General features: G+C 41.7%; 1 protein-coding gene and 1 long non-coding RNA gene across 2 annotated transcripts; one reads left to right on the top strand and one right to left on the bottom strand.

Annotated features, from left to right (window-relative positions):
* The first annotated feature begins 427 nt into the window (after positions 1-427).
* Positions 428-24,073, top strand: LOC129043717 (uncharacterized). Its single transcript, XR_008504503.1, has 9 exons — positions 428-564; positions 8,492-8,638; positions 12,613-12,673; positions 14,658-14,743; positions 15,049-15,226; positions 17,154-17,228; positions 17,840-17,989; positions 18,740-18,824; positions 20,080-24,073. It is a non-coding gene; the product is annotated as an uncharacterized LOC129043717 (long non-coding RNA).
* Positions 20,042-22,082, bottom strand: LOC134737914 (tektin-4-like). The gene is given in 2 exon segments (XM_063649699.1): positions 20,042-20,815; positions 21,549-22,082. Coding segments are annotated over 2 exon segments (714 nt in total). The 3' UTR covers positions 20,042-20,635.
* Positions 24,074-24,773: the final 700 nt, after the last annotated feature.

Below are 24,773 nucleotides of genomic sequence, written 5' to 3' on the forward strand. Positions count from 1 at the left end.
CAGGGAGGCGAGCCGCGGAGGCGCAGGCTCCGGCTCCAGCCTCCAGCATGCGGCGGTGCCTCTTCCTTCTCGTCTTCCAGCCCGGCAGGAGAAGCTCCCGCTGCTAGCGCCTCCCTCCTACCGCTCCGTCACCACCACCACCAACAGGGAGGGAGTGCCCCAGGCTCCAGGCTCCAGCGAGCGAAAAGTGACGGACCCTTCTAGTTCTCTAAGCCGTGTACGCAGTAGCTCTGCACACCGACACAGAAAAGCTGAAAAGCACGGCCGGCTGTCTCAGCATGCTTTATATACCGAGGTTACGGGACCCTGGACTACGTGTTCTGATTGGATGAGAGAAAAACCTCTAGGCCTACTCTGATTGGACTTTATTTTCATGCTGTGATTGGTTGTCTTAAGACTTGCTCTCATCCAATCAGAACATGCAGTCTAGGAACCGGCATGGGCATAACCTCAGGATATAAATGATGCTGAAGCAGGGTCAAGGGTTTTTTTTTTTTTAGGTTTCCGTGTCTTACTGTTGAGCTGCTAAGTGCCCGGCTTAGAAGACCAGAAAAGGAGTCACAGGTTGTATGCTGGAGGCGTGAGCCGTGGCACCGGGGCGCGGCTGGCCTCGCTGTGGTTGGTGGTGGCGGTGGACATTGCAGCGCAGCGGGAGGGGTAGGAAGAACATAGTTTTGGGATAGATAGAGGTGGGTAAAGAGTGTGTGGTTAGTGCCAAAGGGAAAAAAGGATAGCAAGGAGGAGAAGGCGTTGCAAAAAGACGATGGGGAAAAGATGGTGGGGAAAAAAGTTTTTGGGTAGATGGAGGTGGAAAAACAGGGTGCGGAGCGGGAGGGAGGGAAGGTTTTGCAGAAAGACGGTGGGTAGAAAGTTTATGAGTGGATGAAGGGGGAAAAGAGGGTGGCAATTGGGAAGAGGAAAGTGGTGAGGCGGGGAAAACGGGCGAGCAGTAGGGAGAGAAGGTTTTGTGAAAAGACGGTGGGGAGAGAAGTTTTTGGGTAGAGGAGCAAAAGAAGATAGCAACTGGGAGAAGGAAAAAGAGGGTAACCAGCAGGAGGAAGACAAGGTTTTGCGAAAAAACAGTGGCAGAAAAGAAAGATGGGGGAGAAAAGATGGTAGGTAAAAAGTGTTTGGGTAGATGGAGGAGGGAAAGAGGGTGACGAGGAGGAGAAAAGAGGGTGGCGAGAGGGAGCAGGGAAAGAAGTTTGGGAAAAAGACGGGAAAATAGTTTGGGGTAGATGGAGGGCAAAAAAGAGGGTGGCAAGCAGGATAGGGGAGAGAAGAGAACGAGTGGGAAGCGGGGGCAGACTTTGTGAAAAGATGGGGAAATTTTGGGAGGTAGATGGGGAAAAGAGGGAGGTGAGCAGGAGTGGGGAAAAGGCTTTGAGAAAAGATGGTGGGGAAATGTTTTTGGGTAGATGGAGAAGGGAAAGAGAGCGGCAAGGAGGAGCGGGGGGGAAAGACGATGAGGAAAACAGTTTTTGGGTAGATAAAGGGGGAAAAGAGTGGAGAGCAGCAGGAGTAGGGAAAAGGCTTTGGGAAAAGATGGGGGAAAATGTTTTTGCTTAGATGAAGGAGCAAAAGGCGTGATGACAGCGGGAGGGGGAAAAAGAGGGTGGCCAGGGAGAAGGGGGAAAAATACGGTGGGAAAAAAAAAATACGGTGGGAGAAAGTGTTTGGGTAGATGGATGGGGAAAAGCTGGTGAGCGGGAGAGTGGAGAAGGCTTTGCGAAATGACGGTAGGGAGAAAACGGTGAAAAAGTTTGGGGGTAGATGGAGGAAGAGAAAGGGTGGTGAGAGGGAGAGGGCCAAATGCGGTCGGGAAAAGAAGGTGGGGAAATGGTGGGGGAGAAAGGTTTTGGGTAGATTTTTAAAAATAAGATTATTTGTATTTTCACTTTTGAGTAGTTTGAGTTCTTTAGATGTTTTGTGTATTAACCTCTTGCCTGATGCATAGTTTGCAAATACTTTCTTCCATTCTCTGGGTTCTGTCTTCATTATACTGATTGCTTCCTCTGCTTTGGAAAAGGTTTTAAGTTTAACGTAATTACATCTTTGCTTTTGTTGCTTGTGCTTTTGATGTCTATTTGAAAATTCCTTGTCCTAACCAATTTCATGAAGCATTTATCTTATGTTTTCTTCTCTGGTAGTTTCATAGTTTCAGGTCCTGCATTTAAATCTTTATTTTGAGTAGAGTTTTGTACATGGTAAGGTAATGGCCTAGATGTGTTCTTGTACATGTGGGTGTTGGGTTTTCCTGGTAGAGTTTATTGAAGAGATTGTCCTTCCCGAATGTGTGTTCTTGGGGCCTTTGTTAAAAATGAGTTGACCGTAAACGCGTGAATTTATTTCTGATTTCTCTATTCTGTTTCATTTGTCTATGTCTGTCTGTCTCATTCGTTCATCTCTCTGTCTCTCCCCTGTCCCTTTTATTGATAGTACCATACTGTTTTGATAGTACCATGCTTACCATAGATTTGTAGTATATTTTGAAATCAGGTAGTGTGATGCCTCCAGCTTTTCTTTTTATTCCAGATTCTTTTGTCTATCTGAGGTATTTTGAACTTCCATGTGAATTTTAAGATTCTTTTTCTATTTCAATGAAGAATGTCTTGTAGTTGAACATGGATTGCATTGATTCTGTAGGTCGCATTGGGTGATATAGATATTTTAACATTCTTCTAGTGCATGGACATGGGATGTCTTTTCAGTTACTTGTGTCTGCTTTAATATCCTTCATCTATGTTTTATGAAGTTTTCATTTTGGGATCTCTTGCCTTTTTGGTTAAGTTTATCCCTAGATATCATTTTTTTGGTAATAAAATAGCTTTCTTGATTTCTTTCTTAGGTATTTCACTATTGGTGCATGGGTGTACTATACATTTTTATATTTTGATATTGTATCTTGGAACTTGACTAAATTATTTCTAGTAGGTTTTTTGTGGAATCTTTAGGGTTGTCTCTATATATATGTTCATGTCACCTGGAAACAGACAATTTGACTCCTTTTTTTCCAATTTGGATGCCTTTTATTGCATTCTCCTGTCTAATTGCTCTAGCTAGGACTTCCAGTACTATGATGAATAGAAGTGGTGTAAAAGTAACCGCACTTGTTCCAGATCTTAGAGGAAGAGCTTTTAACTTTTCCTTATTGATTATGTTAGCTGTGGGTTTGTCATATATGGCTTTTATTGCGCTGAGATATGTTCCTTCTGTACTCATGTTGTTGAGTTTTTATCATGAAGGAATGTTGATTTTTATTTTTTTCAGCGTCTACTGAAATGATTATATGGTTTTTGTTCTTGATTTGCTGAATGTGATGTCGCATATTTATTTATTTGTGTTTATTGAATCATCCTCATATTCCTGGGATGAAATCCACTTGATCATGGCAGATGATCTTTTTATTGTGTTGTCAAATGCAATTTTCAAGTATTTTGTTGAGGATTTCTTGCACCTCTGTTCATCAGGGATATTTGCCTGTGGTTTTGTTTTTGTGTTGTATTCTGGTCTGGTTTTTGTACCAGGGTCATGCTGTCCTCATAGAACAAGTTTCGAAGCCTTTCTTCCTCTTCATTTTATGGGGAATATTTTGAGTAAAATTGATATTAGCTCTTTTAAAGATGTTTGGTAATTCAGCAGGAAAACCATGATTCTTTTGTTTTTCTTTGCCAGGAGACTTTTTAGGACTGATTTAATTGCATTACTCATTATTGGTCTGTTCAGGTTTTTTATTTTTTTTTAATCATTCTATCTTGGGAATTTGTTATGTGTCTAGAAATTTATTTACTTCTAGATTTTTCAATTTGTTTATATATAGATGTTTTTAGTAACCTCTTATAATGCTTCGTATTTCTGGGTTATCAATTGTAATGTCTTCTTTATCTATGATTTTGTTTTCTTTTTCTTATCCTTCGTCTAGCTAAAGCTTGTCAATTTTGATTTTTTTTTCTAAAACACCCCAGCTCTTTGTTTCATTGACTTTTTGTATTTTTTGTTTCTATTTTTGAAATCTCTTCTCTAATCTTTATGATATTTTTTCTGCTAATTCCAGCATTTGATTGTTCTTGTTTTTCTCATTACTGGAGGTGTACTGTCAGGCTATTTGAGATCTTCCTACTTTTCTGATGTAGGCATTTATAGCTATGCACTTTTCCTCTTAGAATTGCCTTTGCTTCATCCCACAGGATTTGTTATGTTGTGTTTCTATTCTTATTTGTTTCAATAAATATTTAATTTCCTTTGTATTTTTTTCATTTCGTTTATTGGTTGTTCATGAGCGTGTATTTTAATTTCCATATATTTGTACAGTTTTTAAAGTTCTATCTGTTATTGATTTCTAATACTATTCGACTGTGGTCAGAAAAGATACTTGATACGAATTCAGTTTTTAAAAATGTGTTGGGTGGCCGAGGCGGGCAGATCACGAGGTCAGGAGATTGAGACCATCCTGGCTAACACGGTGAAACTCCGTCTCTACTAAAAATACCAAAAATTAGCCGGGTGTGGTGGCGGGCTCCTCGGGAGGCTGAGGCAGGAGAATGGCGTGAACCTGGGAGGCAGAGCTTGCAGTGAGCCCAGATAGCACCACTGCACTCCAGCCTGGGAGACAGAGCGAGACTCCACCTCAAAAAAAAAAAAAAAAAAAAAGTGACTTGTTTTTTGGCCTGACACATAGTCTGTCCTGTAGAATAATCGATGTGCCACTCAGTAGAATGAGCATTATGCAGTTGCAGAGTGAAAACCTGTGTAAATGTCTGTTAGATCCATTCTGTATAGAGTGCAGTTTCACTGATGATGTTTTGTTGTCTGGATGATCTGTCCGTTCACGATAGTGGGGTGTTGGTTACAGTGGAGTGTTGAGGTACTCTATTATTGTATTGCAGTCCATCTGTCCTTTAAAGCCTGTTAATATTTGTATCTGTATTTAGGTGCTTGAGTGTCGGTTGCATATGCACTTAACGTCTACTGTTTACTTGTTTCTCATTACATAATTATCTTTATTTTTTCTTTTTTTTTGACTTACAGGCTATTTTATCTAAGTATAGCTACTCCTGCTTTTTTTGTTTCCATTTGTATGGGATATCTTTTATTATCCCTTCACTTTGTGTATGTCTTTATAGGTGAACTGAGTTCCTTGTAGGCAGGACATAATTGGGTCTTTTAATCCATTCAGCCACTGTGTCTTAGTTTAATTCATTTATATTCAGGATTATTACAGGTAAAAACATACTACTGCCATTTTTTACTTCTTTTTTGATTGTTTTGCTACTCTTTTTCTTTTGTTCTTTCTCCTTTCCTCTTTTCTCTGATCTCTTTTTATTTCTTCCTTTTATTTCCTCCTTGCCTTTCTTCCTGTCTTTATTTGTAGTGAAGTAATTTTTTCTGGTAGTGTGTTTTAATTCCTTGCTTTTTATGTTTAGGGTGTCTATTGATTTTTGTTTTCTGGTTACCATGAGGCCAAACAACATAATTATAGCAAGTTACTTTAAACCGAAGAAAACTTAACTTTTGATTGGTCTCAGCTATTCAGGAGGCTCAGGTGGGAGGACTGCTTGAGCCTGGGAGGCCGAGGTTGTAGTGAGCTGAAATCGCGCCACTGCACTCTCCAGCCTGGGTGACAGAGTGAGACCATGTCTCACAAAATACATAAATAAATAAATAAAAATACAATAACTTATGAATTTTGATTGTAAATTTTGAGATGATATATTAAGGTATAAAGAGGAAAGTGAAAATCATTCATAATCTCATTACCCAAGGATAACTACTTCTAATGTTTTGGTACATACGCTTCCTAATTCATAATCCCTTCTCTCTTACACACACCCAAATGTACACATAAAATAGACTTTACACACATATAATTTTATTGTAACATTTTCAGAAACATGGTTTTATAATCTTATTTAAAAATATTGCAAATAAGTTTTGTGAATAATATATAACGTATACATCTTAGTTTTCAGATTTTGTTTTCTGCTCTTTGGGGTGGCAGGTTCGCTTTTTGCTAAAATGAATCGTCTCAGTGTCTTTGATTTTCCTTCTCTCCTCTAAGCTATTGCTTTTGGAAGGGGCACCTGGATCTCCCTCCTGTTTACTTGGGGGCAAACACATAGTATCATGGGGTTTTGAAGACATGTTGGCCTGCGCCAGATAGCAACACTGGCTGTAGTTCTGAAAATATTAGCGTTTTTGTCCTGTGATTAATACTAAGATGTAAATAAAGTGGTTTTAGATCATTGTAGCAAATGATCTAGATATAACTGTGTGTTTTAGATCATTGTAGCCAATGATTTAGATATAACTCTGTGAGTACCTTTTAATTAAGAACTCAAGATTTCTACACAGTATGTTCATTGTCTGCTTTATTTGTAGAAGCGTAAAACCTGATTCTGGGTGAGGTAAGAAAATGGATAGGTTTTACTATCACAAGAAAAGGTATTATCCATACACTTTTGCCAAGGAGGCATGGATTACTTAAATTGGCTTCTGGATATTTGAGTTTGGGTATGATAGCCTTACGCTGAGTTTTTTGGTTACTGTTTGATAATATTTATTTTAGTAATTGATTGTGTGTGTCAATGAACCCTCCTGTCCTAAAAGCAAAAATGAAGTGGTTCAAGGGAGCATGAATTGTTAACATCTCCTTTAAACAAATAGGCTAGATTACAATTTTTTTACAGAGCTTTACATTATTACATGTGAGTTTATTACACTATTACATGTCAACAAAAATGGCAGGAGCTCTCTAAACTGACTTGCCAGAAGGATTAGATCTCTCCATTCACTCAATAAAATGTCCATTTTATTGAGTTTTAATCCATTCAGAATCCTGTTTCAGCTGGCAACTGGATTATAAGAGTATGTGTATTAAATATTTTAGAAACATAGGTTCTTTTAAATTAATAAAAATTACCACACCAGCTGTCTTAAACTATTTTTAAAAAGAGATCTGATTTTAGATTTGGTTAAAATACTAGCCTACATTAGTATTCTTTTTAGGAAATAAATATTCATATAAACTGTTTTTCCAGAAATTGACCCTGAATACAGATTTCAGATCGTTGACAATGGAACCATTTGAAATCTGCATTTCCTTTCCTTTCCCTAATTTATTTCAGTCGCTCAATAGGATTTTTCTCATGGAATTAACTTTTCCCTCTCAGCGTAGTTACATAAGCTTGCTCTTGTAATCATGAAAAATACCCATTTCAGCACTTACTAACGTGGACTTTACTTGAAGGGTCTCTGGTTTTAAACTCAGAGCACATGACTAGAGGCAGATGAAGGAGTACCTCATCATTCATAGCTACTGAGTCTCTATAATTTTTAAATGCCTTTGGAAAGCTAGACCTTATGCTCAAAAGCATGCTTTTGTGTTAGAAATCTTTTCGTGAACTACTTACTCAGGTCATAATGCATTTAAAGCCCTGCTTTTCTTTCCTCAGAATAAACTGAATTACATGTTACCAATAACAATGCCACATCATTTCAAAGAAAACTGAATTAAGTAATCCAAGTCTGGGTTGCTGAAAACTAGATGACACAGGGTAGGCACTGTTTTGGTTACCATGAAAAGGATCTCTATTAGTCAGCTTGGACTGCCAAAATAAAATACCATAGAACTGGGTGGCTTAAACAACAGAAATTTATTTTCTCATGGTTCTGGAGGCTAGAAGCTGCAGATCAGTGTGCTGCTGCTTCAGTTCCTGATGAGGGCTTCTTCCTGGCTTATAGGTTGGCTGGCATCTTGTCCTCACATGGCAGAGGGAGAGTACTGTAGTCTCACCTTCTCTTCTTAAAATGACACCAGTTCTATCAGATTAGAGTCCCACCCCTATGACTTCATTTAACTGTTACTACCTCCTCACAGGCCCTATCTCCAAATTTAGCTACATTAGGGATTAAGGATTCAACATATAAATTTTGAGAGGACACAAACATTCAGTACATAAAAGAATCTAGTTGTTTAATTAACAAAGATTGTTGAGCCCTGATATCTTGTTATACCTGCCTGTGTCCCTTCCCCCATTCCCCTCCACTCTCATTTCCTCACAAACACTCAAATAAGAATTTTTTTCAGATACTGTTTTTGTTACTTATCAAACTACCTAGTAACATTATGAAGTATAAATGTTTTTAGCCATTGAGAAAGTAGCTGTGCACCGACTGACTGACCCCAATTGACTCGGAGGGCTAGAATGGTGCCTTCTCTGTGGTGGAAGATAGGTTGGAGAAATGCGGTTGGTAGCAAATGCTGTCTGATTTGAACAGCTTTGAAGAAGTCTGGTTCTAGTTGGTTCAGTTGGTTTCAGTTCTCTCCAGATGCCATTTGAATCTAAACCAATTTTCTAGTTCTTATCATTACAGAATTGTCTTCTGGAACAATTATTTCTTTTTATTACTTGGTAGCAATATGGATGTAGTTTTGTGAATCATTAAGGCGTTTTAACTCATCTTCCACTCTCTTATTTTTCATCTCTTTTAGGTTGTTTGAGGGACGTTCATCAAGGAAACCGGAGAAACTGAAAATGCTCTTCTGCTGCTTGAGAACAGTCACAGAGAGAAGAGTAAATTCCTTCCATTCTTACCGTAATTTTTCTTGCTGATGGGAACAATTCAAGTCAAGTGACATGTGAGCAACATTTTATGTTTAACGTAAACCTTCCTGTCCCAACCACATTGAAACAGTAGTCATGATGTGACAAGATAACCTAGATTTTATGCTTATGTTGTGTATAAGCATAAATGTGTGCTATAAATGTAGGGGGCGGGGTTTACATACTCTGAAATCAGACCCATATTCTCTGAAATCTGTAATATACATCAAAAGATTTTCATGGATAAAAACCAGAGAAAGTATATTGACCAGGAAATAAATTTTGGATGCTCTTTATTTAAAGAAGTATTCATTAGTTTATTTGCATAAGTCAACTAACGCATTGCTTTTCTACCTATTCCTCTCTTTTGTGCCCCACTAAGCCCTTTGTGGAGTTCTTATAAAACTGTTTTGTACTGAGTTTTATATCTCCATCTTCCTCTATTGAACCTTAACATTTTTGCTTCCCCAAAACCTGATAGCAGCTAAGACAGTAATAGTAAATGTCCAACAAATACTGGTAATGACCAGCTGATAATAGATTGGTATTGCCACTCTTATCTCAGAAGCTGAATGACCGTGGTCAAGTTTCTTGACACCTCTAAGCTTCAGTTTTATCACCTATGAAATAATATAATAATGGCCATCACCTTACAGGGTAGTTACAGATATTAAACAAGAAGATACATGCTTAATAAATGTAAGCTATTATCAATGGTAGCCTTTCCCACAAGTGGATGTAAACCAGAACACCTCAAAAGTTTCTTTGTGCCAAGTAGGTAATGTCAACCTGGTCAAGTGAAATGGCTTTTTTTTCAGTTCTGGGTTGTAGGATTGTCTTAAAACATGTCTTTGAATAATTTTAAGGTCATTTTTTCTCATATTCTTCTTTTACTCTTGCATTACAGTGTACTTGGCATCTTCCCCCTTGAATGTATTGCTATTGGACATTGTTAAATTTTTAGAATGAAATCAACTATCAGGATTTTGATATTTAAGGGAAAATTATATGCTTTTCTGATATGGAATTATTTATCTCATAGCTTATTGAATTTCAGTGTTGTGCCCTGTGCTGAATGAAATATTAAAATGCAGAATCATTTGGACCTATGAGACACAAAATCAAATTAGGATTTGTAATGACTTGTTAAAACGATGACTACGTAAGGCCAGGTGCGGTGGATCACGAGGTCAGGAGTTCCAGACTAGCCTGGTCAAGATGGTGAAACCCTGTCTGAACTAAAAAATACAAAAATTAGCCAGGCGCGGTGGCGGGAGCCTGTAATCCCAGCTACTTGGGAGGTTGAGGCACAAGAATCACTTGAACCCGGGAGGTGGAGGTTGAAGTGAGCTGAGGTTGCACCACTGCACTCTAGCCTGGGCGACAGAGCAAGATTCTGTCTAAAAAAAAAAAAAAAAAAAAAAAAAAAAAGACTACTTTTTTTGGCTATTCTAGGTCTAATTAGAATTATTACTATTTTTGTTTTGTTTTGTTTTTACGGTACTTTGAGTTGCCGTTTTAAGTAGAATTATTATAACTAACTAGTACAGAGTTTACTTTTTTGTCCTGGGAGTCAAATCATGTATGTCTTCTCTAAAAACTAACTTGGCTTTCTAAATTTTAGGATTTCAGATACTTTGAGGAAAAAGCTAAAAGTTTGTTTTTTCAACTAGAAATGTATATGCCATTATAAGTATTGGGAATTTGAAGAAATAAATTATAACTAGACATTTTATTTTCTGACTTTTTCACTGTACATATTAATTAAGCTCTTTGTAGAAATACAGTACAACATTGCTCTTGGTCTTCAGTATTTTAAAGCTAACGGTTTAAAGAGGAAATACTAAAGAGAATAAAAGAGATTGCAGTATAATGAGTCATTGTGTAGAAGTTCTGGAGCCTACTCAATAGACTTGAGAAGCTTATTTAAGGTACCATATTTCATCGAATCTAAGATGTCATAGATTGTTTTTAAAAAGTGGTATTGTATTATATACCTCTTAAGAAGGAAAAAACAGGACAGGGAGTCTAGTAGGAGACCTAACCCACAAGGCTGGTACACCTAAGGATAAATGAGAAATTAACTTGACCTTCCAGAAAAGGGACCATAAAGAAACATGCACGTCTCAACCTTGACACTAAATAGAGAAAGGAAAAAAACACATTTCTCTGAGAATTTGAACCACAAGCCCTAAGCTTTGGGTGTGCAGCCTTACCACCAGTGTCCACAAAGGCCTGCCACAAAGGATTAATTCAGATGGTATCGGGCTGATGGTGTTCTCAGACGACAGCAGAAGCAGATGCACATCTTCTCTGGGAATATTCACCTCTAGTCTATACCTGTGGTAAGATACCTCCATTATAAAAGATGTATTCCAGTTTCAGAAATGTAATATGTGAAAAAACATGCTTTTTAGAATTGATAAACTAGAATTCCATCAGGACCAACTTTTCAGTGTTATTAAACGTGTATTTTATATTTGATGAAGATCTTGAGACTGAAATACTTTAAAAAGCCTTCTGAATTAAATGAATTAAATTACTTTCTGTATAATTTTAGATAAAGTATCTTATAGATCAGGTTTTTGAAAATTTATGACCTGTATGTAGTATATATTGTGATTTTATTATGGGAAGTATTTAATTAATCAGAGTATCCTATTCTGAGATGAAAGTTGCCTTGTTACGAAAGAAAGCTAACAGACGTGCTCTCAAGGCATTTTTTGTTAATCTAAGAAACCATGTTCTTCTGCCTTTTCTTGCTTTGCCAGCAGTGTTTATGAATTTCTCTTAGCGTCTCTTAGTATATATGAAGGACATTTGATGTTCTTACTTCTCCGCTAAGTTACCAAATGACAAGAGAGATGTTTTCTATTATATTCATGGAATTGCTTCTCTAGTTGTTTGAGTTTGACCACTTACTTGTGAGTTTTAAATATGTTATCCATATATCTTAAAGTTAGATATCTAAAGAATGTAAGACACATGTTAACAAAAAATTTTGTCTTCTACTGCAACTGCTGCATATGGTTTTTGAGTGGTTCCTGCTTTTGACTGAGAACAAGGAAATGTGGAATTGTGTGTAGGAATGAAATGATGGCCAGGCTTTCACTGGGTTATACACTGTCATCAGTAATAGTTCCTGACATGTCTCTCTTTCCTTAAGAGCTTTTTTCTATTCAAGAAAACAGAAATGGCATGGCCTTTTTAGTTTGTTCTTTGATTTGAATCAGACAAATTACTTCTGGCAAGCTGATTTGTTTCTTTTGCTACTAGCTTTAAAAAATAAATAAATCTGACTAGAAAAGGATATCATCCTCTAAAATTATTGACTACATTAATAGTACTTCATTTTGATCCTCCCAAATTTATTGCTCCTTGAAAAATATGTCATCTTTGTTCTGTAAACTCTTAGAACCAGTAATTTCTCCTCTGGCTAAGACTGCTACTAACAAGTAGAGTGATTGCCCACTATCTAATCCCGAGACTTAGCTGTACTAACTCCAGAGGATGTGCAAATGATTTTCTTTTTAAATCTGTGGCATTTCTTTACTATAAAGTACATAAATGTGTGTGTATTCACCAGTCTTTGAATGTAGGGGTAAGTCCTTTCTTTGTAAACGAGTGTACAAATTTGAATTCAATTTTGTCTTTATTGCATACGCTGTACCAGTTATACATCCTTTTTTTCAATGCTTTTTTAAGAAAAAAAGTGTATTCAGCTTCAAAAACTTTACCAAAAAGTACCAGCACTCAAATCCTACTGTTGCGCTGTTATTTGTATAGTTTCGTTTAGTGAAGTCTTATTATTTTATAGAAGGAGTTTCTACTGTAAGGATAATATTATTTTCAATCAATATTCTGTTATTTTCCAATGCTAGGCTTTGTATTTCTGGTTAGTTTTATAGCCAATGTTAGACCTATTCTTTTACCGCGTGTGTGTGTGTGTGTGTAATGTTTTCAAAATTGAAACTATTTTGGGTATGTTTTTCTTTTATTGCTTCTGTAGAACCTACTGGGTTGGTGACATTTACAAGACAGACTCTTGAAGATTTTCCAGAATGGGAAAGGTAACAATAATAATAAAAATAATCCTAAACCCCTAGAATTAGAAGGACTTTTGCACCGTGAGAGGATTCTATTTTATAGCACCTGGAAAGATGGTTTTCCAGCCTCTGTTTATCTTAGTGCCAGGGAATTTCTTCTCATAAGTGATCCATTGATATCTTTCATTTTTGAAAAGGTTGTGCCTTTTAAATTAAAGTCTGTAACCCTTTGATTTCTACCATTTTGTCTTGGTTTTGTCTTCTGAAAGAAAGTCCTGTTTAAAATTGAGGAGTGTTTATGTGAAGACACTAATAAAAGGAACACAAATATATAAATGTTTCTCCTTACCTTTTTTTGGTTAGTGTTTGAACTTTATGGCTTTTCTTTCTGGAGGACAAGATTGAGAAAAGTCTTTTTATTATTTACATTTTAGTAAATAGTAACCATCTAGAGTTTGAGTGGCAATAATTTTGAAATTTGGCTGCCCTTGTGTACTACTGGTAGATTTTGTGGAAGTTGCTATTTACTGTTTGTTTCTTATTTATCAGAAAATAATTGAGGAGACCGCAGCCAATCTGAGCTAATTCAGATTTGTTAAGGTCCTTAGTGTCCTGAAATAGTTAACATATTTCTTAATGTAAAGCAAGTCTCCCAATACACTTAAAGAGAAGGGTCCTGAAATAGTTAACATATTTCTTAATCTAAAGCAAGTCCCCCAATGCACTTAAAGAACTGTGGATTAACTTTTTAAATATGTTTGAGGACATGATGAAGCATACTAAACACATATTTAACCAATGCCTCCCATTTTCACTTTCTAATAATTTTATGATAGTTTGTAATTGTTTTGTTTGGGTAGTGATGAATGGAAATCACTTTAAAAAAAAGTTAAGTTGAGAAGTCATATCTGCTTAGGTGGCTTTCCTGCGGTGTTTTCATCCATCAAAGATGTTTATTTGTGACGTGAAAGATAAAGAAATTTACTTCAGAAGACTGAGTGCATGGTTTAGATGATTATTAATAGAGGGAAATAGATAAAAGGTTAAGAAACCTGAAGAGAGAAAAAAAAATGAGCCAGAAAAAGATGAGAACATGGTACAGCATTTTGGCATCATGGCATGTTAGATCTGAAAGGAACCCCAGCCGCCTACTAAAACTCTTGATAGCTCTGTAATGCCTGCAACAGACGGAGACTGGATAGCTTCAGTGATGGCAAATCCGCTGTTTCACATCAGTTTGTTCCATTGGTAGCTGCTCGTGTTATCATCTCATGCTTTCATTCACTAAAAATGTTTTCTACATTCATTCTCCACCATTCCTGGTTCTTCCTTCTAGAGCTACATAAATAAATCTGAATTTCTAATTTTCTTTAACATTTGACCCTCCTTCATGTATCTTAATGGCTTCTTGACCTACTTCCCTCTCTAACAGTGCATACAAGTTCATACTAAACTGATTCATTTCTTCTATTTCACATGTAATATGGATTCTAAACCCTTTATCTCTGCTCTTAACAGAGTAGATTGGTTGCAGTTTCTTGGGTGCAGGAATAAAAAAATGAGTACATTTTCCTCAGCCTCCCATATAGCTGGGACTATATAGGTGCATGCCACCACACCTGGTTAATTTTTGTATTTTTTGGTAGAGACGGTGTATCACCCTATTGGCCAGGTTTGTCTCGAACTCCAGACCTCAAGAGATCTGCCTACCTTGGCCTCCCAAATTACTGGGATTACAGGCATAAGTCACTGCGTCTGGCTTGGGGGAGTTACTGTTGAAGTATCGTCTTTGTATCCTAAAGCAGGCCCTTCTGATGATGATGTTGATGAAAAACTCCTTCTACTGAAGTCTTTGCAACGTATAATCTTTTCACTTCCATTTTCCTACATACTGTTTCTATTTAATGGTTCCTTGTATTCCACAGACTGTGTTTTAGTATTTATAAGTATAGTATTCCTTTTATATGTGGAAAAGGAAAAATGTATTGGCCTTTTTTTAAACATATAGATGAACTTCACAAGCAACAATTTTTCAAATCAGTTTTCTCTGTTGTGAATCTTGAAGTGGGCACATGACGCAGTTTCCCATTTAAGGTAAAGTGTATATTTATCCCTTATCTCAGAATAGTCAGAAGTCAGGTTCTTATTGTATGGTTAGTAATGCAAATATTGATAAGGTCATGTCAATACTTAGTATTTAGAAGAATTCTGAAATAGCACTTGTTAATCTGTAAGTTTTATGCATTTATTACTTTTTTTGAATTTTTTATAGTGTTCCTAAACTTGACTCTCATAGGCTATTAGTAATAGGTTTTACTTCTATCTCTTCTGGCCTCAAGTACACAAGATGTATTTTCTTTAGGTTTAGCATATAATATAAATTCAATTGTTTATTTCAGATTTTGAAAGAACAAAGAGTAACTACAGAATCATTGCTTACATTGACACCCGCCCAATTGTCCCAATGGATGGGTTTTTTGGGATGAACGTAAAAATTGACCCTGCTGTTAAAGCTTGAAACTTGGATCTATTTTATCTGAGTTCTCTCCTCAAAAAAAGACCTTCAGGAAGTATCAGGTAACTGAAACATACCAGATCACAGCACCACATGCCTCCTGCCCCTCCCTGATTTCTGTTCTCTTATACATTGTTACATTTCTTTCCTGCCCCTATTATCAAGCCATGGATTTGGGACCGAGCTCCCAGCTCCTGGGCTGCAGCACCAGGTTAAAGCTTTCTTCCTTGGCAGTACTTGTCACCTCAGTGACTGGCTTTTTCTCCGATGAGCAGAAGGACTTAGACAAAACCCCTGGTGTTTGGGTAATAACATGAACAACCATCTTAACTTACTCTTCATTGAAATTTTACTTTTTAACTACTAGCTTCTTGTTCATTATCTCCCATTCCTTTGACCTCATATCTCTTTTTTTCGTTGACTTTACAGTCAAGGAACTTAATGCTCCCTAAATCCAGATATTAAGGTTAAAAGAAGAGAAAGGAAATGTGTGCAGAGAAAGTATATTTTACAAATGAATTAAAGATTGATTCCTAGATACAGGTTTATAGATTTACCTAGAATTTTGAGTTTAGGTGAGTTTTCACAAATGCAGTAAGTGGAAAAGAATCCCAAGATAATTGTGACATGAAAAAGCTCGATGTTGAAAACCAAAAAGATTTCACTTCAGTATGGCACTTTTAATTCAAGAATACTAGCCACCAAATGAGTTTTTCTGACTGTAATCATTGCTCTTTAAAAAGAGATGTATTTATAACTTTCATTTTCTTTTTAGTACAGCTTCTGAATTTAGTTATCGATAGGACAAAATAGATGAGCATCTGCTTCCCTTACCCCTAAACAATGTATTCTTACCGAAATGTAATGTATTTTTATTTATACTTGAAGACAGTGTTTTTCAATCTTTTCCATGTTGGTAGCTCAGATCTTTAAGGACAGAGGATGTATACTGGGGGCAGCTTGTGGTCTTAATCCTAACTGGCACTCTGATATTTTAGATTATTTCTTTCATATTTGTGAGTAAAACTTCTGCTCCAGTAGGATGAGCCTGTTTACCTTGTGACTGCCTAACAGATCTGTTGCTTTATATTCCAGTTTTTAGAAGCAGGCAGATTATGTTACCTGGATCAAAATGTTTTTGACACTAAAGGTAGTATCTTAAGTTTTTACTTATGAGTTACTTGAAGTACAACTTTGCTTAAATTATGGGGATCGAGTTTCCATAACTTTCACCATAGTGAAAATGGAAAGCAGGGAACATTCCACAGCAAACCCTGAGCTTATTTATAGAGAGTTAATCGTCTGAGCAAAGCAAGCATTCATGCTTGTGTGTGTGTGTGTCAGTGACAGATGAGCATGGTACTTGAAGCATAATTGTGCTGCTTCAGATTCCAATATCCAGTAATTTTACCATGTAGCTAGAGTAACTAATATTAAATCCCCAAGCCTACTTGGGTCTACTCTGTATTTGTATTTTAAAATAATGTTTTTAAGCTACCAAATAGACATGTTATATATTTTTTCTGAATTAGAAAACGTTATTTGGATTAATAGAGTTAATAGAATCATATTTTATGTTTATTATGTCTTTTTTTTTTTTTCATGAGACAGAGTTTCACTCTTGTCACCCAGGCTGGAGTGCAGTGGCGCAATCTCAGCTCACTGCAACCTCCCTCTCCTGGATTCAAGTGATTCTCCTGCCTCAGCCTCCCGAGTAGGTGGGATTACAGGCACCCGCCACCACGCCTGGCTAATTTTTTGTTTTTTAGTAGAGATGAGGTTTCACCATGTTGGCCTAGGCTGGTCTCGAACTCCTGATCTCAGGTGATCCACCCTCCTCAGCCTCCCAAACTGCTGGTTTTACAGGTGTGAGCCACCGCACCTGGCCTATTATGTCTTAAAAATGCTTGCAGTGTCACCTAGATTATCTTTTATCTTTCAATGTGAGTTTTTATTGGTTTATTATGTTGTTGTTTATTTTCTTTTTAGGAAGCCATCATTCTTTAGAGGGCAATGACCGAACAGTACCAGCAGAAATTGAAGTACCAGCAGAAGGCTAAGAAGGTTAGGAGAAAAAGGCATTTTATATTTTACTGTTTTTTGTTTTTTTTTTTAAGATGGAGTCTTGCTCTGTTGCCATGCTAGAGTGCAGTGGCATGATCTCAGCTCACTGCAACCTCTGACTCCCTGGTTCAAGCGATTCTCCTGCCTCAGCCTCCTAAGTAGCTGGGATTATAGGCACACACCACCACACCCAGCTATTTTTTGTATTTTTAGTAGAGACCAGGGTTTCACCATGTTGGCCAGGATGGTCTCAATCTTTTGACCTCCTGATCCACCCACCTCAGCCTCCCAAAGTGCTGGGATTACAGACGTGAGCACTCAGCCACCTCCTCTTGGGAGAAATGCACTGATTCTGGTTGCCACGTGGATTTATTTTGGGAGTGATATCGATCTAACTTTATGGAAATAATACTGAATAGAAAGTTAGCGGATGGATTATCTATCTGATGAGAGTTTTGGGCAAATCGAATACCAAATTACCAAGTCTCATTTTTTTCTCTGATGCAAAAAAACTAAATTTGCCAGCCGGTGAAAAACTCTCACAGCTCTGGATGTGAGTTTAGGACACTGGATTTCTACCATTCAATTTCTTACTACTTTTCTTGCACAAGGATCATGGCACAAGTTGCAGTTTCCACCCTGCCCATTGAAGATGAGTCCATGGAAGATGAGGAGTCCGTTGAAGATGAGGAGTCTGTTGAAGATGAGTCCATGGAGAGCAGGATGGTGGTGACACTGCTCATATAGCTCTCGAGTCCACAGTGAGACCTTCTGTTCTAACATTCTATAGTTGGGTAGGACTGGGCGGTAGATAAGGTTGATTTGTTTTTGTAGAACTTATAATTTTATGATTTATAGTTCTAATGAGTAGATCTTTTTCTTGAATAGTAGTTATGGTCAAACACTTCTAACCAAATGTGCCATGTCGTCCAGCCTGGTCTCAAAATTCTCGGCTCAAGAGACCTGCCTACCTTGGCCTCCCAAAATACTGGAATTACAGGTGTAAGCCCCTGAATCTGGCCAGATATTTTTCTTTTTATGGCTGAATAATACTCTGTGTATGTATATATTACATTTTCTTTATCCATTCACCTACTGATGGGCATTAGGGTTGATTCTACCTTTGGCCACTGTGAATAATGCTGCTATTAAACGGGTGTACAAATACCTGTTTGAGTCCCTGCTTTCAGTTCTTTTGGGTATATACGCTTAAAGGGTGTTGGTGGATCATACAATTCTGTGCTTAATATTTTTAAGGAGCTGCTAAACCATTTTCCACAGTGGGCTGTACCATTTTACATTCCAAAAAGCAATGCATACAGCTTCCAATTTCTCTATAGCATTGCTGACAGTTAATATTTTCTGTTTATGTATTGTAGTTTTATAGTGTTTGAAATTAATCTGAGGGTTTTTGCTGATACCAAAATATTAGGAAAGGTTTTCCAAAAAGAATACAGCTTATTATAAAGAATTTTACATGTTACTTGATGCCCTGTGATCTATTTTCTCAGTAAGAAGAGGAACTTCTCGGCTGGGCGCAGCAGCTCATGCCTGTAATCCCAGCACTTTGGGAGGCCGAGGAAGGTGGATCACAAGGTCAGGAGTTCAAGACCAGCCTGGCCAACATAGTGAAACCCAGTGTCTACCAAAAAAAAAAAAAAAAAAAAAAAAAACTGGGTGTGGTGGTGGGCGCTTCTAATCCCAGGTATTTGGAAGGCCGAGGCAGAGAATTGGTTGAACCCAGAAGGCAGAGGTTGCAGTGACCGAGATCGCGCCACTGCACCCCAGCCTGTGTGACAGAGTGAGACTCCATCTCAAAAAAAAGGAAAGAGAGAAGAGGAACTTCTCTCCATCCAGCCTCACTCCACTGCACTAACTCTTCTGTGTCGGGTTGTGCAGGGGAGAAAGGGAGCTTGGCACCTCTTTGCTGTGTTGAGTTGTGGTAGCCCATCACTGGGTTGTAAAGTGCCTTGCCTCCTTTTTTGTCCCCTTTTTTTTTTTTTGAGACAGAGTGTCACTCTGTCGCCCAGGCTTGGGTACCGTGGTGCTATCTCTGCTCACTGCAACCTCAGCCTCCTGGGTTCAAGCGATTCTCCTGCCTCAGGCTCCCAAGAAGCTGGGACTACAGGCACGTGCCACCACACCTGGCTAGTTTTTTTTATTTTTAGTAGAGACAGGGTATCACCATGTTGGCCAGGCTGGTCTTGAACTCCTGACCTCAGGTGATCCGCCCACACCGCAGAGGGAGGCGAGACCACAGCCAGGGCAAGGGCAGGGGCAGAGCTGGGGTCCACCTCTCTTGGAAGGTGGTGGAGTGCGGATGAGCCTGCACCTCGGTGCTCTGGCTGTGGTGGCGCCCGCAGTTCTCGTCGATGTTGTAGGCCTCCAACTTGTCCAACCAGTCCATCTCGCAGGCCTCCTTGTGCTCCCGGTTCAGTCTGGGGCGGGGTGGGGTAGGGCCTTGGTGTGTGCCCAGGGAGGGCCCTGCTGGGGACCTTTCCCGCTGCAGGGTGGACCTTCATGCCTGCTTCAGGAGGGAGCTCTGGGCTGGCCTGTCCCGGGCGGCCCCCATGCTCAGCAGTGACAAGGTGCGGCCGCCCAGGCTGGGAGGCTGCAGATCAGATGTGGGACTGGGCTCTGGCCACTCAACCTCAGGCTGGGCCGGAACCTTCCCCACCCAGCCCTGCACTCCCACTGTAACCTGGGGCAGCCCCTGCCGGCTCTGAGCCTCGGGGTCCTGTGGTTCAATGCCTTGCCCCATGACCAGCCGTGGGTGGGGTCAGGAGTCATCCCTTGGGCAGCCCTCGACCCACCGGATCTGGCTCACTGCTTGCATGATGGTTCTCTTCAGCAGCTCCTGAATGTTCCGGATGAGGTCGGCTTCCTGAGGGAGGAGACGCCCTGAGCACCAGAGCCCCTCCCTGGTGAGGATCCCAGCAGGCCCAGCTGCCGCAGGCCTTGGTCAACACCTGAGCAACCAGAAGGAGCTGAATGCCGGGCCTGAGCTCTGACTGTGCAAGTTCTGCTCTCTCACTGGGTTTATCTTGGGCTTTTGGGCATTCTCCTTGGTGCGTTGTAAGTGAGGTGTTTTCCTCCAGGGCCTTCTATGGGCTGCTGGAAAAGTCCCTCAGCGGCAGTTCCCACACCCCAGGCTTCAGGAGTCATCACTGCTGCTCACTCAGTGCACCCAGGAACGTTGGCCTGCCCCTGGCCCCTGGACAGCCTCTGAGGACCCAAACTCTGGGGGCCCAGATGCCCGCCCAGGCTGCCCCTCAGGGCTCTGTGCTGGGAAAGGCCATCCTTACACCAAGAACAGGAGGAGGACCCTGTGTTTCTTCTTACTGCCTGGCCAGTTTAATTTTCTGTGTGTAGCAACAAGCCTTTTCCCTGCGATCATGGTCTTTGCCTCAACCACCGGCTAACTCCTTGTGTGCCAGGGCCCGAGTCCTGCGCCCTTCTGTCGCCGGGTTTGCCTCTTCCTGCACCGTCAGTGTCTCCGTCACTCGGCAGGTGCCCTTGGTGTGGGCAGAGGGTTTGCGGGAGCTGCAGGAGTTCTTGAGGCACTGAGAGGGTGCAGGGGGAAGGGCCTGCAGAAGGGTAAGGGAGGGAGGAGGGAAGGCATGAGGGGAGGGAGGGACTCAAGGGTTCTTGCTTGAGCTTGGGGGTATGGCAGGAGACCAGCTGCCCCCACCCCACATCTTTCATGAATGTCTACAGGCCTATAGTGGTTCTCAGGGAGGCCCCAGGCTCTGAGAGGCTAGAGAGTTCTTCAGAGCAGCAACAGGGCCAGGACTGAATTACTCTCTCACCCTATGGGGCTGCCCCACAGACAAGCTGGGCTGGATTGGGAAGTTACAGGGGACATGGAGGAGAGAGGACCTGCGGGTGCAGATCTGTGTGGCCCCAGCTCTGTATAGGATAAATGGGAGCGGTGGCTCCCAGCCCACCCCACCCTGGGCCATCCTGGCAGTGCTGGCCCAGGCCTGGGTTTTCACCTCGGGAGCAACTGTCCCAGCCAGGGATGGTCTCTGGGGAGGTGCCTTGTGGCTCAGCCCAGGGAGCCCAGAGTCAGGATAACTGTACCAGGACTCAAAGGGATTGGAAGAGGAGAGGAAGAGAAATAGCTGCTTGGAAGTCAGGGGCCCTCTGGGGCAAAGCTGCCTCCTGTCTGTCACTAAGGGGCCAGATTTCGGGACTCGGGTCTCACGTGCAGAGGGCTGGGCTCCCGCTTGCTTGCAGCAGCCACGTGGCTTGTCCACGTGAACTGCCGGGGCCCGTCTTCTGCGCCCACAAGTCCCGGCCACCCAAGGCTGCTGGCACCTTCAGCAGCTCCGTCTCCGCATGGTCGCGCACGAGGTTGGGGTGCTGGCGGCGCTCACGGCACTGCAGGTTGTCAGTGGCGATGGAGAAGGGCACCTCCGTGGCGTCCAGGGCGCGTTCCAGCCGTTGCTTCTGGGCCAGCAGCAAGTCGGTTTCCGCAGCCAGCGCCGCCACCTCGCGCTGCAGTTCCGACTTCCAGCCGTGCGTGTCCTGCAATCGCTCGCCCACCCTAGGCGTGGAGTCTTGTTGCGTGCGCCGCGCCAGCGCCTGGGTCTCCGCGGCCAGCTGCTGGCTCTCGTGCCGCTGCCGCTCCGATTGGTGGCGGTCGGCGAAGGCCTGGTGGTAGCCAGCATAGCAGTTCTAAAACCACTCCTCCAGCAGGTACTTGGCGGTGCGGAAGCCGGCGGTGGCCAGGCCGGAGGACGTATAGGCGCCCGTGTTGCGGGCCACGTCGTACTCTTTGCAGGGCAGCTTGCAGGGCGGCACCGCCTGCGGGGCCGGCTCTTTGGTTAAGAGCACATCCTTCTGCGCCATGGTGCCCGCCGCCCACCAGGGCCAGGGGAGTGAGGAATGTGTGTGGTCAGCCCAGTGCGGTCAGCGTGGCAGCTCCAGCGGCTGAGTCCCAGAGCAGGACGCGGCTCCCAGTCGCCTGGGTGACACTGTAAACCAAGAGCTTCCTGTTGCTAAGAAACGGGATCCCCTCTCCAGTGGCTGGGGAAGGGGGCATTCAGGGCGGCGGGCAGAACTGCCCTCTTAAAGGGCCAGGCAGCCCCAGCCCCACCATCCCTGTACCCGCCTCGGGACAATCAGCAGTGGTCAAGGGTTCCTGTCACTTAGAGGATCCTGGGGCCAGCCCGTCTCCAGCCTCTGTGTCCCACCCTTAGGGTTCAGGGTGTGGGTGGGGACCTGCTGCCCTGGCCCCTTCCTTGATTCATCCATTTGTTCTTGGTTTGCTCTCTGATCCTGTCCTGTGCGGAGCTCCCCGCTCAGGGTGAACAAGACAGAGGAGGCTCTGTTCACTTGCAGCCCCCTTAGAGCAGAGGGTTGTGGCTGTCGTGTGGGTGTTGGGTGTGCTGACTGATAGTGTCACTTGATGCCGTACAGGTGGCTGCTCTCCCTGCCCTCCTGGCCCCAACAGCAGCCTGGTGGCACAGGGAGGGTCCCCGGCCAGGCCCCCTCGGGGGCAGTCTGAGGCAGTTCCTGCAGGGACTATGCTCCATCTGCTCCTGGACCTAGTGCTTGAGAGCCAGGCCCTGGCCTCTGGCCTCCTCCCAAGTCCCAGCCAGGGTCCCCTCAGGCTGGGCACAGCGGGGAAGGAGTCTGAGTGTGCTCTTCGCTGGGGAGTTGAATTTAGCCTCTGGGTAAGTGTCCAGAGTCAGACGCCCAAATCTGCCCCACAGGGCGGAGGCAGGTCCTGTGCTGCGGAGGCTGGATGGGCAGGAAGCGTCCCAGGACACATCGGAGTCCCCCAAACCTGAGGCCAGGGGAGCCCCAGCCTAGGCGCGATTCCCCACACGGCCAGCGGAGGATGGCTTTGGGCTGGCGGTGAGAAGCCTGCGGCTCCTGGCTCGGCCTCCCCTCAGCCTGCCTGGAGCATGCAGTCCTGGTGCACAGGATTTGACCAAGGATGCATCAGAGATAGGAGACTGGGCCCTCACTCCTGCCAGCTGCAAACTCCCAAAACCCCCAGCCCTCTCATGGGGTGAAGACGCCCTGAAGGACACTCCAGTGTGCTCACACCTCTGGGTTCTGTCAGCCAGAGAGTGGGACCCTCAGGCCACATGTGTCTTGCTGGATCTCAGCTTCAGGGACCCCAGGGTGCTGGCAGCTCCCTGAGAACCTGGGTCAGGGGGTGTCCATTAGAGCCCCTAGGTCAGGACCCAGAGCACCCCGGGCAGTTGGCATCTCCAGAAAGCAGGAGGTGGGGCATGGCTCTGTGACAGATGTCCCTGAGACAGGGATGATTGAAGGGACAGAGGGGTGTGCTCAGGGGCTGAAGGGCAGACGAGGCCACCAAAGGGCACCTTGGATACCGGATGGCCCCAGGAAGGCCCCTGAACCCCATCCTGATTGATCCAGGGCCAGTGACCTTGGCCCAGACTGCAGGCCTGGAGACTTGGGTTCCTTTAGTTTCTTAAGAAAGTACTATACTCCTTTTTGGCATAGCTGTACAATCTTACATTCCCACCAGTAATGTGTGAAAGCTCCAGTTTTTACTCATGCTTCTCAGCGTTTGATGTTTTATTTTTATTTTAGGCATTCTGATATATATGTGTTAGTAAGTCATTGTGGTCTTAATTTGTAAATTTCTAATGACTAATGATATTTAACATCTTTTCCTATACATAATTAAATACCATCTGTATTCCTTTTCACATATCATTAGCACAACCATGAAAAATCAGAACAAATTTTTTCACGTCTTCAAAATTTTTAGAACAATACTCAAGGAAAAGGTGTTTATTTAGAACAATGAAAACAATGAGACATTAACTTCTAGCTTAAATAAAATTGATTGTGTGCATAAAAATGGTGAAAATATTGGATTTCCTTGGCAAAAGAAGAAAGGGGAAGACCATATTTTCTGAAACAGTATTCATCATTTGTCTTTGGTTTGTTTATTATGTGTATGATTTTGAAAAAATGCATCAAAGACATAACTTTCTGGTGTTTGCTTTGATATTATCCTTGCAGACAGAAAAGTTGGTACGTGTTTCTGTATAAAACTGGTCAAAGTTGGCCTAGGAATGATATTACATTGTACTTTCACTTTACATCATACTGTAAGAGTTTAATAATAGCTAAGGCATCAGCATTGATGTGGACTTATTATCCCTATTTAAGAGGTGGTGTGAGGTTTGGGAGAATTGTGTGCTCTTTATCATAAAACAAATCTATGAAGCATTTATGTAACGACCCAGTATTTCTGGTTTCAAATTCAGTACTGTGCCGTCGGCTTGATAGATTGTTTGCAGGTTAGAGACATTTTATTGCATAACTTCAATGAAATATCACAGTTGTAATCTTGACTGTTTAAACCACAAAAAGACTTTAATCTGCACTCAGTTCTTTTAACTAAAATCTTCAGTTTGAATATTAATTTCACTTAAAGAACATCCCTAAAAATTTCAGAGAGAAAAAGACTTTACTTGCAGAATACAATCTGCATTTGCTTTGACAACTAGTTAGTTCACATATGTAAAATAAGTCTACCTGTCTGTATGC

The sequence above is a fragment of the Pongo pygmaeus genome, chromosome 13 (genome assembly GCF_028885625.2).
Source record: "Pongo pygmaeus isolate AG05252 chromosome 13, NHGRI_mPonPyg2-v2.0_pri, whole genome shotgun sequence".
NCBI classification, from domain to species: domain Eukaryota; kingdom Metazoa; phylum Chordata; class Mammalia; order Primates; family Hominidae; genus Pongo; species Pongo pygmaeus.